This window comes from Platichthys flesus, chromosome 13, assembly GCF_949316205.1.
Source record: "Platichthys flesus chromosome 13, fPlaFle2.1, whole genome shotgun sequence".
NCBI classification, from domain to species: Eukaryota; Metazoa; Chordata; class Actinopteri; order Pleuronectiformes; family Pleuronectidae; genus Platichthys; species Platichthys flesus.
The window spans coordinates 3,342,801-3,359,396 of NC_084957.1; the positions used below are offsets into that span (position 1 = coordinate 3,342,801).

Here is a 16,596-nt window from a genome sequence, read left to right on the forward strand (position 1 = left end):
TTTAAACAAATGGGTCTCCAGTGGGAATGCTATTATTAGCCATTAGTTAACTTGGTTATAAATGTGTTGTGCCATCGCAGCAGTGCTAACCAACAGATCCTGGAAATAGCCTCTGTGTCACTTTATGTTGGGGCAGTAAGAGTCTCCTGCAGCTGATACACAGGGCGTCAACTGGCTTTATGATGTCATTGGAGCTCAGTTAAACCTTGTCCCATTAAATCTGCACTTAAAAATTCCGAGGAACTGTGGTACTGGCTATTAAATCCTAACTCAGATCAGTTTTGCAATTTTTTATGCCTCCACGCTGGCAACAGGCGATCTCTGGGGCTTAATGCCTCAGGTCTGTGCATCTGTCTGTTCAGAGCCTGGAAAGATGAAAGCTCAGGATTGGATTGAGGGCATTTCTTTCAATAAGCATGAATGTTCACTTCACATATGATACAAGATCTTTCTGATATCACAAAACATGTTTTTTGAGATAACTCATGTGCTAATTGTGATTTTAACAAGTTAACTGAGAAGTAAAACTGAGCTTTAAACACGTTTATAAGCTGTAACTAAGGAATTGGGAGGCAGAGGCATATTTTGGCAAGGAGTTAATTATTGTATAAATGATATAAAAAGAAACTGTTGACTGTACACAAACAGCTGTGACTAAAACATCTCTGTCCCCCCCCCCATGTTGAAAACCTGACCACTCACTTCCCCTTTTATTCCCCCAGGAACAGAGACCCTTACCTCTCTACCCTCTCGTTCAGTTTCCTAGAACAGACAACAGACTTGATGTTTCCAGATTTGAAACCAGGCCATTGTTTGCACTGCAGAGAGGAAGTGCGCATGATATTGTCCCCACGCCTTCTATGGAAAGTCTCTGTCCCTTTGCCAGTACTGTGTAAACTGTAACTGGACTGGTGTAATAACGAGGACCGGCCTTCGCCTGAGTATTTAGCTTCAAAGTGACCAAAGTGTCTTTGAGCAAGGCACACAGTGCTGACTGCTCTGAGTATGTATGAATCCCTGTACGTGGGATTCCCATTTTTAACTCCATCACAACTGTGGTAGTGCTCCAGTTGATGGACAGAGAAAGCTCTGGGGCAGGTTATGGAAAAACAGGAAGCAGCCAAATCTCACCACGTATTCACCAAAAAGTCAGAGGCTTCCTCTTCTCGTTCCCCGGGAAGAAACAAAGATGTGAGTTTCCTCTGTGGCTTTATAGCAGATCTGGAACAATGCTGCTCTTTATTGTTTTTTAGGGATATTTGGGGTAGTGTGACATTTGCAGGAACGTGGAACCAAATTTGAATTTGTCTCATGACGACAAATAGATTAGATTTCATCAGCAGAATTGACCAGCATCTTCTTGATACCTACGCCAAGGAGGATATGTTTCACACCTGTCTCTTTGTGTATTTATGCACATCGGTCTCTTTTTGTTTTACAGAACTTCAGTCCTTGTGCTTTTTTTTATGTTAATACCTTGGGAACAATTCATTTCTTATACGTTCCACTATATTATAAGTCGCGGATGTGGTCTTTGTTCTCAATGCTATAGCTTATTACTCTCAATGCATTCAGACACAGACCTTTTAAGATGAGTCTGAAACTGCCAATCTGCACAAGGACATAATCTTTTGTGCCATTGATGTATTTCACCCTCCTTGTCTCCATTTTGGATATCTTATTATTTTGGATATCTTTACCTACAGTTACTTGGACATTAATCGGTCAGTCATATCATCATCAGCTGGAATGTACCTGGTTTAATGTTATCTGAGCTTTACAGTTTCATTTGAATCACTAGGAGAATAAGTGACTTCACTTACCACATCTCATATTCAACGTCCTTTCTCTGCGACAAAAGACTCCCTCCAAGCCCCCCCCCCCCCCTCTTTTCTACATTAAATTACGGCCCCCCCCCCCCCCCCCCTCCTTTTTTCATCACTTTAAGTGCCTCCTTCTTTACCAGACGGCTCCGCCGGACCAACCCCACCTCCGCCCACTTCTGTCTTCCCGTCCTCTCATCTTTCTCCTTCTCAGACTGAATTGAAGAAGCTGCAGCATCCAGAGACAGAGGGGACGGGATGGAGGCAGGGATGCTGCAGGGTTGCTAGGCAAGAGAGGGACCGATGCATTTAGAAATGACCTCAACTGCACTTTAAGGAAACATCTAGTCCCTGAGAGTGAAGGAACGTGCACCAGTTTTTGGATCTGATCAGGAACCGTCCCAGGACTCAGTGTGTGTTTGGCTGCTGGTGTCTCTTGCCTCTGGAGACGGGTGTTGAAGGACAGACAGAGAGGGAAGGGACACGCTGATTAAGGAGTGGCAGCAGTGGAGGACGTGACGAGTTCTTCAGGAGAGAATGGGTGGACTCGGTTGGTGTCTCGCCACAGTCCTGAATTGGGTCAAATTAGTCTTCTCCTGCGTCTTCCCGTTTCGGAAACAAAGGACGAGCAAGAAAACGGTACAGTTCACATTTTAAATGTATGAATGAGACATTTGTTTCCATCAATTTAAGGCTCAGGCATCTGTTTGTTGAACTTGACCTCATCAGTGTTCAGTGATATTCATCCTGTTTATTAGAGAGAAAGCAAAAGCTGCTTATGTATATGAACACTACAGAACAAGCTCTGGGCTGAGTCAGTTGTTCTGTCTGTTGATCTGTCTATTAACTGGTTCACCACTTTGGTCCAGACTCCAGCATCAGCTCTTAAATGGATTGCCAGGAAATTTGGTACTGACATCAATGGTCCCCAGAGGATGAACCCTAATGGCTCCCTGAGGTGATTCCAGGACTTTTCTTCCAGAGCCATCATACTCAACATGGCCGCCATTACACCTGCTACACAGAAGCATATTAGCATTTTGAGATGAGATTCTTCACTTGACCCCATCTCTCAATGTCTCAACTTTTCCATGTGCAGTTGCCAATACAACTGTGAAAAAGACAAATGGGAATGAATCCAATATTTGCAGAACATCCATCCAGTGATAAGTCTGACATGAGCTCATGTGATAAAGGACGGAGAGATAAAGACACTAGGACACACACGTGGACACAGTCTGACACCAGGATATTACCAGATTGACTTTTCCTGATAGAAGGTCTGTGCTGGTTAATAGAGACATTAATCCTGCACATGCAGCCTCTTATGCACACAAGGTTCAGCTACACACCAGCTCATCCTTACTGGAGGCACAAAATGTCCCAGTCAGTGGCTGGCAGTCTGGCCTTTGGAGCTCTTTAGCATGCATCTCTCTCTCTCTCTCTCTCTCTCTCTCTCTCTCTCTCTCTCTCTCTCTCTCTCTCTCTCTCTCTCTCTCTCTCTCTCCATCTTCCTCTGCTGCCCCTGTGATGGTGTCTTTGCTCAGTCAATGGACTGGTTTTCAGTTCTCCCAGCTCTGGTCTGTGTTGATCAGCTATGGCTCAGCAGGGCAGTGAGCTGGTTCCTGTGTGACCTGGGTTAGGTCTTAATGATGATAAAATATGCATAGTTTGACCTGTGACCTTTATCTTAACTGTGCAATAACTTGAACTTTTGGGCCACTGCGGGGGGGAACAGAAGCTAGCAGACATCTCATTGACAAACAATCTTAGATAAAGTTAGATACTTCTTGATTATTCTTATTCCCTGTACATAACATCAGAAAAAAAGCATGTCTCACTTTTCCGGAGCCCAGAACATGTGTTTACTGGAATAATATGACTTTCAGGATAAATCCATCATCAGTAAAGGTTTGTGTGCTGCTCTGTGATTGGCAGTTAGCACACACTGTTCTTTTAACCTTGAAAGTTGGTGAAAGCAGCAGCCTGCTGTGTCGAGTCCGAGTCTGAGATCAGTGTCAGGTGTTTGAACCTTTTCTGTCATTGATCTCATGCTGCGGTTTAATCTATAACAATCATGATCGTGATTAAATCTCACTCTTTGTGTTGTGTTGTTCAGTATGTGTGTGTCATGTCCCCCCCCCCCGCCCCCCTCACAAAAACAGCTGAGGGCTTGTCAGTCACAGGAAGTGGACGCCCTGTGCGCTGCTTTAGGGAACAATCAACTTCACAATGTTCTGCAAACTGTCCTGTTTGGAGATTCATGGATATATTATATATATTTAACTTTCTTTGATATTTAGGGTCTGTATTTCTGTTTTTACCACAAAAGCATTTTATTTGACAATAAATAAAAGAGGAAATGAGCCACAGCCGGTGTGGTTTACACACACAGGAAAACAGTGGATCACAGTGGATCGCTTTAACACTTCATCTAAATGAAAACAAAGCCACGAAGTGATTGTTGTCGCTGTGGGTCAGTGTGTTCTGGTGCTGGGCGGACGGCCCTTTCCTCACACTGTCCCACAGCAGAGAGAGAACAGAGGGAAACGTGCACACACATGTGAGCCTTCTGCACCGGGAGGGAGGGAGGGAGGGAGGGAGGGCCTGGGTCTGTATTGTTTTCAACAGATGGGAGTCATGGGGGTGGGAAAGGGTGTGTGTGTGTGTGTGTGTGTGTGTCCACGGCCTGTTGAAGTGTGTTCTTCCTCTGTCTGTCAACAACTGAACTCCCCCCCTTCAACTAGCAGGTTCTAGGACGTCAGCCAAGACGAGAGAACCTCCCCCCCCCCCGTGCAGTTTACACATTCACTCTTTACTTATCTCAGCTCACGTACTATCTGGATCTGCACCTCCGTCTATTACCCCTCTATCTTCTCACCGCTCCGATTCCCCTCACTTGCTCTTTTCCTTCTCTTATCCTCGGAGTGGTTCTGTCAGTGTACAGGGCGGTCCAGCTTCCAGTTCTCTCATCTGTTTACTCGTCTTCACTCGGTTCAAGGACAGCGACCTGTCACCGTTTAATCTTCCTAATTGTGCGAGGGCCTCGCCGTTGTGTGTTGGGTCTGGTTTACAAAAGAAGACAGAAACGGTTCAAGGTTAAAGAGGCACTAAAACAAATCCCCCAAGAGATCTGATTAGACTTGGAATTATGCCCATTCTCCCTTTACTACATTACAACCTCTCTCCCTCTCTCTCTCTCTCACATACACACACACACACACACACACACCCTCCGTTACCCCTGCAGGCCCTCCTGTTTTTAATAATACAGGATATTAACTGTGCTGTGTGAGCAAGTGTCTCTGTGTGACTCTGAACTTGGAGGCAGTTTGTCGAGTGACCACCAGGGGGCGGTGCTATGGCACTTTGTGTATGAACTGTGTCTGTGTGTTTGTCTGGTAGATCATGTCAGAGGTGTAACACAGTCTGTCCTCAGTGTTGTGCCAAAGTCACAGTTGGTCCTGGATCACTTTGTCTTTGAACAGCCATCATGACTTCTCTTATAGCTGAAACTAAAATAGAAAGTGATCATGAAATCTCTCAGAGGCATAAATCAGTTGGGAATAATAAAAAAACAAGAATCTTCTAGTGTTATTTACAGGAGATACACTGTGTTTGTCCAAAATAAATAATGCATCATGTGCTGTTTGTCACACGTGTGCTGAGAGGGAACTACACAACGTGACACAATGCAGGACAAGAACAGAGTGTACAATGCTGTGAGGTTTTCAGTTCAGTACAACTAAGCTCTGCTGGACCACATTTAGTTTCTCATGTTCCAAAGTAGCTCCGCTGGGACGTAAAGTGAAATGTAAATTCATCAAATTGAAATAGAAACCATTTAAATGAGTGTGTGACATTTCAAAGGTGTCACTCACAGGGATGAACCTACAACTCAGCAACCAGGTCTCCATCAGTATCCCTGCAGGTTATCTGTTTTTATCTGGTTAGCATGAAATTCTTGATAGATTCAAAAGATGCAGCAATACTTACAAAATATATTGTTTCAATAAAACTGAAAGCTTTTCCAACTCGTGTGTGTGTGTGTCTGTTTGTGTGCAGGTTTTGTGTGTTGGTTGGTTGAGTGGGATCTGGCCTAAATGTTTTCTTTCAACCTCTTTCTCCTTTGGTGAACTTGTTTCTATAGGGGCGGCCTGCAGGAAATACCAGGGGATTAATCCTCTGTGCCACTGGCTGAGTGTGTTTGTATGTCTGTGTGTGGGTGGGTTTGTGTATTTATATAGTGTGTGAGAAAGAAGTGCATGTGTGTGCACGTGGGGGAGAAATAGGTGGTTATTGGTGGATGTTTATGTGTGTGCATGCAGTGTGTTTATGGTTTAAATTAAGTGTGTTTATGCCTTCAGGAGGATGTTGGTCTGGACTTTGTGTAATTCTGTCAAGTCAATCAATCACATTTTATCTGTATAGAGCCCATATTCACAAATAACAATTTGTCTCGTTGGGCTTAACGAGGTGCGACATCCTCGGTTCTTAACCCTCAACAAGAGAAAGGAAAACCACTAAAAAACCCTGTGAACACTAACAGGGGGGAAAAGGTAGAACAGGTCAGAGAGAGAAACCTGTGAGGGATCCTCTCCCAGGACAGATGTGTAGCTGATCCACAAAATAACAATATTTACAACATCTTAAAGTAAAAACTGTTTTTAACGTAATGGAAAAGTGTGTAAAGTATTTAAAGTATTTATACGTAAGAAAATGTCTGAAAGAAAGCAAGAGAATTTGTGTGTGTATGTTAAGTGATGGATGTTTACAGGTGTGTGTAGCCCACAACTGGGTGTGCACGTGTGTGTGTGCACGTGTGTGTGTGTGTGTGAGAAAAACCGAATACCCACACAAGAGGATAAAGAGTCATGCATGGGGCTAACATGGTCATTGATGAGCAGTGAGAACTTAATGAAGCAGGTTTTACTTCCTGGCCCCTCTGTGTTCTTTCTCTTTAGTGAGGGGTTAAGATGGGGGGGGGGGGGGGGGCAGCTCTATTTGAGGCCACTTCTACTCTGAGAGGTGCAGGACAGTCTATTTTCCCTGATAAGGAGCAGGCCGAGGGAACAGGTGGGAACAGGGGGAGGAGCCACGATCTTCTCAAATCGACTTCAATCTCAGGCCACGAACTTATCATCACTCCTCATATTGTTTTCCCTGTGAGCCGTAGAGACACACACTTCATTACCACGAACACACACACACTGTGTCCTCCGCACAATGTGCTGCTGCTGTAAATACTCACCAGAGCACCAAATCTAAATCAATCCACAGCTGCAAATAGAATCATCATGTTCCCTCCTCTTTATATCTACCCCTGCTGGAGTCCTGTTTGTTTGTGCCCAGGGATTTACAGAGGCTTTAAAAAAAAACACTTTTCTTTTGTAAGATTTATGTCTTTATTCCTAAAGAATGTATACAAAACATAAAAGACAATTGACAACTTTCAACTCGTAGTAATATGTACGTTTTAAAATCTGATATTAATAATTCAGCATCAGCTGTGGAGCTCATCAAACGTATGCAAACATGAGGCAGAGCCTGGAAGTCTCATCAGAAGGTGTCTCCTCTGAATCCCTGTTTCCAGCATCATGGTGGACTTTCATCCCAAGGGCAAATACAGGGGGAGACAGAGTTTATGAAATATTTAAATTGACTCGCTACACAAATACACAGGGAAACCGAGCAAGAGAGAGATGGCGAGAGGGGGAGGAGGTGAAGTGCGATGGATTTTGAGGGGGTATGAGTGGGGAGGGTGGGGGGGTGGGGGGGGGCTGGGATGAATGAATGAAATTAAAAGTGGTGAGACTTGGAGGGGGTGAAGAGCGGGGGAGGAGATGGGATGAGAGCGAGAGGAGGGGCAGCATAAGATGGATAATAAGTGGAGTATCCCCTCCCCCTTTGCTCCTGTGGAGAGGTGGGGGCCGCCTGACCCCCCCCCCCCCCCCCCCCTTACCAAGAGAAAAAAGCTTTGTGAAACTTTGCCTGGTGGAGGCAGCGAGAGGCAGAGCGAGCAGAGAGGAGGAGAGGGAGGCAGGATCCAACCCAGGTTCAGGGGGAGAGACAGAGGAGGAGACAGCGAGTCGGAGAGAGAGAGAGAGAGAGGCAGAGGGAGAAAGCAGGAGCTCAGAGGTGGAAGACGCTCAGGGGAAGACATGGCTCTGCGACGTTTGGCAACTTGTCCCCTGTCTGGATTAGACTTGAAGAAACCCACTGGTCTGTAGCAGCAGCAGCAGCAGCAGCAGCACCCCCCCCCCCCCCCCCTCCTGTCCGTCACCATGCCGTCTGTGTCCCTCAGCCTGCCCTCCGCCCTGGCTGGACCTGCTCGCACCTGGGTCTGCCTGTCCTGCATGTTCTGGGTGAGATACCGTCCCACCTGCTCCGGGGTCTGTTTCCAGGGTCATGAGGGATGTGTTAGGTGTCTCCACAGGTTGTGTGTCACATGTAGGACCCGAGCTGCTGGAGGAGAGCTCACCTGGGCATAGCATGGAAATGCAATGACTCGCACACTTTGGTTACACAACATACCGAGTGTTATAGTGGAATCCTAATTGTGTAAATGAGTGAGTTGAGTGACAAGAGCAGAATTGTCCTGATGTTGCAATTAACCGAAAACCTTCAGTTGTGTGTTTGTTTTTTGTGTGTGTGTTTTCATCATTGAGAAACAGTGCTGGCTCAGTTCCACTGGAGAACCCTGATGAAATCAAGCTGGTCAGGGGATCTGTTGGGTGGTCTGCTCGTTCGGGGGTTGGGCGGAGGGTTGGGAACCCGGCTGTGGGGGGGCCTTGGCACGGCGACATGTTAGAGGGAGGAAGATGTTATGGAGAACCGGGGGGGGGGGGTTCTTCTCCCGTGCGCTGGTTCTTCTCCCTGGAGACGCATCATTTACATTTTCTCTGCAGATCCACACACATACACACACACAAACACACACACACACACACACACACACATGGACTGAAAACTTTTCTGCATCGAGTGGAACTGAATGTCTGTTTCTCGCCCACTCTCTCTCTCCCTCTCTGTCCCGTTCTGTCTCGCTCTAGGTGGTTGGGACACTCAGCTATTTTTTTTTTGCTTTCTCTTGTATAATTCAATCTGCTGCGCATTCCCGCTCACAGTGAGGGGCTGTTTGTGCACTTGTGTGCCCTCTAAGCTGTGATGTGGTCAGTGGAGGACCGTGCTCGTGTGTGTGTGTGTGTGTGTGTGTGTGTGTGTGTGTGTGCGTCCACGCTTGAAGCATTGTGACCACGGTCTCAACATTTGTCTTAAAACACCGTGAGTGCTTCTGCTAATTTGTGCTGATATGAAAGAACATTCCTGGCTCAAAATATACAACAGCGCCGGGGCCGCTCTCCTCTTCTTCAGCTGAACAGAGGATGAAAGAGGAGAGCAGCTGAATAGACCATTGAGATCCATCCTTCCTCATTCTGCACTGGTCCTTTGGGACATGACTTCAAACCACTGGCAGAGCTGGAGATCTCGACGTAGACACTGGATAATCTTACACAGCTCTTCATCAGTTAATTACCATTCTTTCTTTTGAGGAGCGGGAGGCGAGGTGAAAGTGTGGAAGAGGGGGGGGGGGGGGGTTGTAAAAGAAGCTCAAAGCCCCCCAGCTAAGCTCTGGGTCACTGATTGACTGCATCAGGGCACTGTATGACAAAGCGATCTCACTTAGGGGCATGGGGTCCAATCTGTGCCCCTGCGTTAAGAGCCGGCCCTAAAACTTTCTCATGTGAGCCGACCTTATGTTAGCAGATTAGAGTGAGGGTCATTGATGACCCTGAAGGAGCCCCACTGTGGGCACCATGCATTTCAGAATATCAGGGTTAAGGGATGAAGTTCAACCAAGTGTGGTGAAATCTATCTTAATTTATAGAAATATGCCAAATATTGACATGGGCTTAGTTATAGATTATTGACACTTATCCAGCCAGATGTTGGTTTACTCTTCTCTCTGCTATAGACTCACCAGGTGTTCTTAGCGTGGACGTAGAGATATTTCTTGAGCAACTGGAAAAGTGAGTACATCTGAAAAAGCTGTTATTGTGCAATGGAGATGTAGGAAAGACAGGCGGAGAGAGGGAGAGAGAGAGAGAGAGAGAGAGAGAGAGAGAGAGAGAGAGAGAGAGAGAGAGAGAGAGAGAGAGAGAGAGAGAGAGAGAGAGAGAGAGAGAGAGAGAGAGAGATGGAGAGATGGAGAGATGGAGAGATGGAGAGATGGAGAGATGGAGAGAGGGAGCAGGTACAGATGCAGGAAACAGATCATCCTCATGAACCAGACAAGCTTTATTCCTTAGCTCGGCCTCAGATGGGGGGGGAGGGGGGGTGCTCTAGTCAGAACAGGACAGGCCTGGATAAAAAGGGGAATTTCTTCACCAGCCTGGAAGCAGAAAAAGATAAATGCTCAGTGAAACATAAGGAAATGACAGGAACAAGTTGAAGGACAGGGGAAATGAACAAAAGATGCGCTGAGTGAGATCAGAGGGTCAGAGCGAGTTGGAACGGGGCCTCGACAGAAGACCTTCGAAACGCTGCTCCTCCAACAAACACGGTGAATAATTAATGAATTCCCCAAACAGGGTGTTCGGGAGAGATTCATCAGGTTTCTCTGAAATGACCCTTGGAAACAATTTAACGTCGCCTGCTCTCTGAGAGAAACTTTCAAGGTCGAGCAAATCCTGTTGACACTCAAGAAGCACAGATCTTGGGTAATCCACTGGTTAGACGCCCCCTGCAGGTGTAATTAGGCATTTTTAAAGGTGACTCATCACTGTCGTAGTAAACACTGCCTCAGATCGCTCCTGCACGGTCAACGTGAATATCGATCCATGTCCGAAGCCTTCAGAGGTGCCAAGGTTTCAAAGAACTCCTTGGGACGATCGATATACATTAACACTCCCTCAGAAGGATTCCTCTGGGAGATGGTGTCATCCCAGGAATGTTGGGTCATTGGTTTGACGTTGTTTTGACTAGAAATAGACAGAATAGAAGTCTGAGCTCCGTACATTCTTCTGATGAAAAAAGATCCAACGTTTTCTCATCCTCATATTTCTTTAATCTCTTTTCCCTCATTGCACATTTCCAACCCTCCATTCTCTCTCTCTCTCTCTCTCTCTCTCCTGATCTGTTGCTAGTTTAATTCCTTCCCCCACCCGAAGGTTCCCCGAGATCACCTCTGATTTGAGAAGTAAAACGTCCCACATGTAGGGCCCCTTTGAAATACGTCCAGATTTCTGTAATTGTTACATCTGGAGTTTTCACTCACTAATGGATTTGCCATGCAGACTCTCACTCTGCTGTATGACCATCCTGTGGACTCGTGCTATTTCCATCGTGGTGCCGCTCTGTGCGTTGGTCTCTCTCTCTGTTGTGACTTGGTTGAAAAATCTTGAACAACCAAAAAGGGGAAGTTTAACCCTTGCTCGGTTGATTTATGAGAGATGTTGAGCTTTGTGTGTTGCAGCCTCCCCCCCCCCCCCCTTTTCCCGAGGAGACCCCCAGCCTAGTGCACGCTTCACTGAGCACATTGGCTTTAAACCTCCCATGGCCTTCTGCCCCCCCCCCCCCCCCCCCCCCCCCCCCCCCACCCGCCCCTGCAGGGAGTTTCAGGATTCAGAAATTTGAACTCCCACTTAACCACAGATGAAATAAATCTAAATGATATGCAGTAAATTCTCGGGTCATCATGCTCCTCAGACCTTTTGTTTAATCTAGTGTGATATTACTTCATGTCTCTGAAGGGTTTAAACCAGCGTGTTCGTGGAATATATCACATTCACAGTCAGATCATCAGGAATGACACAGTCAGAAAACCCTGCACCACATCTTCTAGGCCTCCATCATGTCAGATTTGATTCATTAACTTTCCTCATGTGCCAGGTCAAGATGTCACCTCTGGAAAAAAAAAAAAAGAAGTCACACAATTTCTGCAGCTTTCACGTTCAAGGTCCGGAGAGGATTAACCCCTTTTCTTGTTAATTGCTCCCTGGCCTTTCCTGTAGCTGCCCTTTCAAGGCAAAGTTCTCCTGCACGATGTCACAACCGATGAATTTCTGGGGTGTAATGGGTGTAAAGGGTGTAATGAAGTTTCTTAGCGTCTAGGGACTGCTACTGGTGCTGAGAACTTACTGGGATTTTTACAATTTAAAACATTTAAACATTAAGATCTCTACGGTTTCTGTGTTTTTAAGGAACCAGCAAGTTATTATTGACACTAAAACGGTAAAATAATGGTTTATGTGGATTTTTAAAGGGGTCTTTAAAACCCTGAGCTGATCATGTTTGCATGGAAGGAAATGGATGAATAAAGGTCACATCCCTCAAGGAAATGCTCGTTAGGCTCTTGAGGACGACGAAGGTCAAAGGTCACAGTCGGAGAAGTGAAACCACTGTGAGCACTGGCCTCATACTGGGCTCCGGAGCGTGGGGAGGTGTCTGGACCTGGTTTTAATTAAGAGTAGACAGGAGGCTCATTGTGGGGCCTGGGCCCCGTCATCACCGGAGCCACAACAATGCAAACCCCTGCACTTCTGTTCACAATGACATTAATGAGACAGTCATTTTTTACCACAATAGCCTCGTCATTTGTGTTTACTTCGCACAACGGAAATCACTTTGCACTCTGTTGGAGTAAAAATACACACATCCACTGTGTTAGTAGACCTGCTACACAAAACAGAGAGTTCCAGCTAAACTCTGGTCTCCATGTTCATCACTGTGATCACTGCTCTTCATTCATTTACTAATCTGAAGACAAACCTCAATTTAAACAATGTACTGTTCTGTTTCTGTTGCTCATTGCTAATTACTGGACAACTGTTGCCACTGTCCATTATTTACGCACAAATAGATAATAAATATCATAACTTATATCAATAGCATACATATTTCCAGTCCAATATTTCTGTCTTTTCTCTCAACAAATGCTAGACCACAATATTTAGGTTTTTATTCTTAATACATAGATAGATACTATTCATTAGTAGCATATGAATGAAATGTTTAAAACAAGAATATATGTTTGTTTGTAACTCCTCAACTCTTCCTCTAGAGATTATATAGTTTTGATAATAAAATATATAGTAAATTAAGAATTCTTTGACCAGCTGACTTGTCATAGACTTTTAATAACATAACATTTCATCATGTCACAGATGAGAACTTGAGTCACGGGTGTGGAACCTCCTTCATCTGGGACGTATGTGGCCCGGCACTTTCATTCAGCCTCAGAAAAAGCCTCTCAGATTTACCAAAAGTCTCATTACGGAAATATTTGTTTGCGATAAAATAAGATGAGATAAAACATGTCTGTGGTCTCTTCTGGCTCTAGGCCTCTTTGGTCACTCTCAGGGTGAAGCGAGGACATGTCACATGGAAACATGCAGCTAATCTGGATGAGCTGCGAGTCCAACTGCTCTGGGATAAAGTAAAAACTCTTTAGTGGAGTTTTTGTGTCCAACAAGCAGCTTGTTCAAGGGACATTCTAACAGACACCACGTCCCACAGGCAAAGTGAAGGAGCCTTGTTGCTGCTCCGGAGCTGCTACAACCAGACATATTGTTCCCAAGTGTCAGTTTGTCTCAAAGAACCATCACGACCCTGAGGGACACCACAAGAAATGTCCCGTTTTTGTGATGATGCCACAGACTTAACAAATACTGACTAACAAGTCGACAGCAGATGTCGGAATAAGGGAGGAATTCCTGTGTCTGCACGAAAAGCTTGGTTCCAACATAAGTGGGGCTCTGTTTGTTGAGTAGGATCATTGTCAACATCATCATCATCATCATCATCATCATCATCGTAATCACTACCATCTGACATCAGATGAGTCACCACAGAGAAGCAGATCTGCCTTCACATCAGAGACGTTTGTTTGATATTTGTTCAATCATTTTGTGAAAGATGTTGTACAAATATTAATGAACTTAAAAGGAAATGTGAAGGCATTTGTTGTCATAGTGGCTGTGGTCCGGCAGAGGTTATATAGACATGTTTGAAGAGCCTGTAACTTAAGTCTTCAGTAATTCTGATGTTTTCAGGTCCTTTAAAGGCTCAATACCTTGTTTATCAGCCCCATGTTGAGTTCCCCAAAGCCGCCTTATATGGATATGATTCATATCTCAATCAGCGTGAGGCGAAACATTCCTTACATGTACATGTCGAGTCAAACCTGGTGTTTCTTCACTGCCAGAACAGAACAGAACAGAACAGAACAGAGCCAAGTCAAACGAAATTTATTTTTTAAGCAGCAACGCACAAGCAGTGATCAAACCTGGGAAACACAACACTTTATTAGATCTGGTGCCAGAATCTGAGCACGGTCGATTCCTCTGAGTGAATCTGAGAGTCCAGACTTCACGATGAGGCGCTCTTCAGTATTTTTAATATCCCAGCTAATCACTCTGGACGGTTCGAGGAGTGAGTTCCTTCCTGGCACCACATCTCCGACGTGTCAGTGAAGGGCCCTCACCAAAGAACTTGTTAATGCCATGATAACCTCTAACTCTGGATGTGATCTGAGGCCTCCTGTGGATACGTATGCATTCAAGTGTGAGGCCAAACAATCCTCATTGGAAGTGGCGCTGACAGCGTCCTGCTGTGCATTTATCCAAAAGGGATTCAGATTTGCATTTGGTTCATTTCAGTGTATCACTCTTCTAGTTCAACAACAATAAGCAAACAGTAATTTGTTAGATTTATTTGACTTTTCTTTTTTTTTATGTGGTTTTAGGCCACAAACCAGGAAATGTTTGTAATCTAGTTTGGAAGAACAGAGGAGGCTCTCGTCTGCAAATGATGAGATCATAAGAACAATCCCCCCCCCCCCCCCCCCCCCATTCCTTCCTACACAACATTCTCTGGTTATGTTTTCAGTTTGATCCGTCAGTGTCTGAGCCGCTGCCAACCCAGTGCGATATGGAACACATGCTCCTCTCCCTGGGCGGTTATCTGTTATGATGAACTTTTGTTTTATCTCTCTAATGGCGAGGACCATCCCTCTTCTTTTATGTTCACCTCGTAGCCATCTTTGGTCCACATGTATGATTTATGTTCATAGAGTTCTATATCACAACACTGTGGGAGGAAGCTTTTGTTTCCTCAAACAGACGGCCCATCTCTCTTTTAACTTCCATAACTTGGTTAATGTGGATTTGTTCTAAGATTCCAAAACAAATCCCTGAATCCAGGCCAGGAAGTGACAACAACAATAGACAATTCATTCTGTAAGTTTCAGTTTGTTCATTTGAAAGCGGTATAATAGAAAACACAGATTAGACTCAACTTTCGAATGCAAACATCTTTCACACTATTCTAATTTGTAAGATGAGTTATTGGAACGACAACAAAAAGAGACTCAAACAAGATGCGAGTCTACAGCCATGCTAGCAGCACTAGATGCAGCTATGTGGAGGTTTAGCAGGTGAAATGTTCACTGTCAGCATTTGCTAATTAGCATTAAAGTTAAAGTAGCTGAAGCAGAGGCTAAAAGTCTAATCAAAGTCCTGGACAAATACATATTCTAACATATTTATATTGAATTTATGACAAATTGTGTCTTTCTGTCTCTACTTTCTGTGTCCCCTCCATACCCACTGCTCAGAAAGCTGAGCACCAAATCCCGACAACCGAGATAAGAGGAGCGTTCCTCTCTCAGTGGCACTGAGGGTCGGAGGAGAAGAAGAAGAAGGGATATTTCTCCCCTCTTCACTTCTGGATGACTGAGTAATTTCCTCCCTGGGATCCACCTCACTGAGATGAAATTCATGTAGAGAGTGGACTTAGAGAGAGAGAGAGAGAGCGAGAGAGAGAAAGAGAGAGAGAGCCTGGAATGCCTGGGGTGCATTTTTCCCCAAATGAAAAGCAGGTGACTGTTCATTGTAAGTCCGTTTGGTTAGTGGGAACTGGAGAGCGGAAGAAATGAGAGGAAGGAAAGGTCGAGAACCCCCCCCCCCCCCCCCCCTTCTTCTTCTTCTCTCTGGTATTTAGCTGTGGGTTGTTCCCCCCGTTGCACTTGTTCGGTAGTGGGCTTCTCACAATTAGTGGGATTCACACATTCACTTCCTCCTTCAGATGCTGATTGTTGTAACATGTCATTCAGGAGAAGTTGGTTAAGAAGCTAATTGGAAAACAGGCTCCTGCAGTTTTCTTGTTGAGTTTGTTTTTTTGAATCTGTTCTGCATTCGTCCTTTGAGAGCTGGACAAGAAGTCACTGCAGAACTGGAGCACAAATCTGGAAATATTAAACACAAAGAAGTTTGACAGGAAGTCACCAATAAGGTGCTCGATAGCTTCTTGCACTTTACAAGGATTGCTGATGTGTGATGGCATTGTTTTCGTGTGTGTGTGTGTGTGTGTGTGTGTGTGTGTGTGTGTTGTTTGTAGAAAGTAACTTAACATATTCATGGGTTTTCACAAAGCTCGGTGAGAACATTAGTTGGATGGTAGAGGATTAACTCTTGGAGCTGCTCTGTCATAAAGATAAACAAAGATACGATCCAAAAAATAGATTTTCCGAGATGTGTCAAGAAGAGGTTGGAAAAATGTCAGAAAATAACATCACATATAGTTCAAAACTATATTTTCAGGTATCTTTAAGTCTATAGACACAAATTAAAGCTTATGTAGGTTGAAAAATATGCTATGATCAAATGGTGGGGATGATGTCATCCTGATGTCACTATGAAGACAGCAAATTATGTCATATAGTGAAGTAGTGGAATGCACTTTTACAACCATGATGCTTAGACACACAATCTAC

At 44.8% G+C, this 16,596-nt stretch overlaps 1 protein-coding gene across 8 annotated transcripts in view; it reads left to right on the plus strand.

Annotated features, from left to right (window-relative positions):
• The window catches only part of tns1b (tensin 1b), a 132,015-nt gene that overhangs the window by 14,282 nt on the left and 101,137 nt on the right, over positions 1-16,596 (plus strand). The window contains exon 1 of one of the 8 annotated variants that reach the window (XM_062402303.1): positions 7,848-8,188. The exons of the other annotated variants lie outside the window; for them this stretch is intronic. Coding sequence (XP_062258287.1) covers positions 8,108-8,188 — 81 coding nt within the window. The 5' untranslated portion in view covers positions 7,848-8,107. Of the gene's footprint in view, positions 1-7,847; positions 8,189-16,596 lie in introns of those variants that run through there. 8 annotated transcript variants of the gene reach the window in all.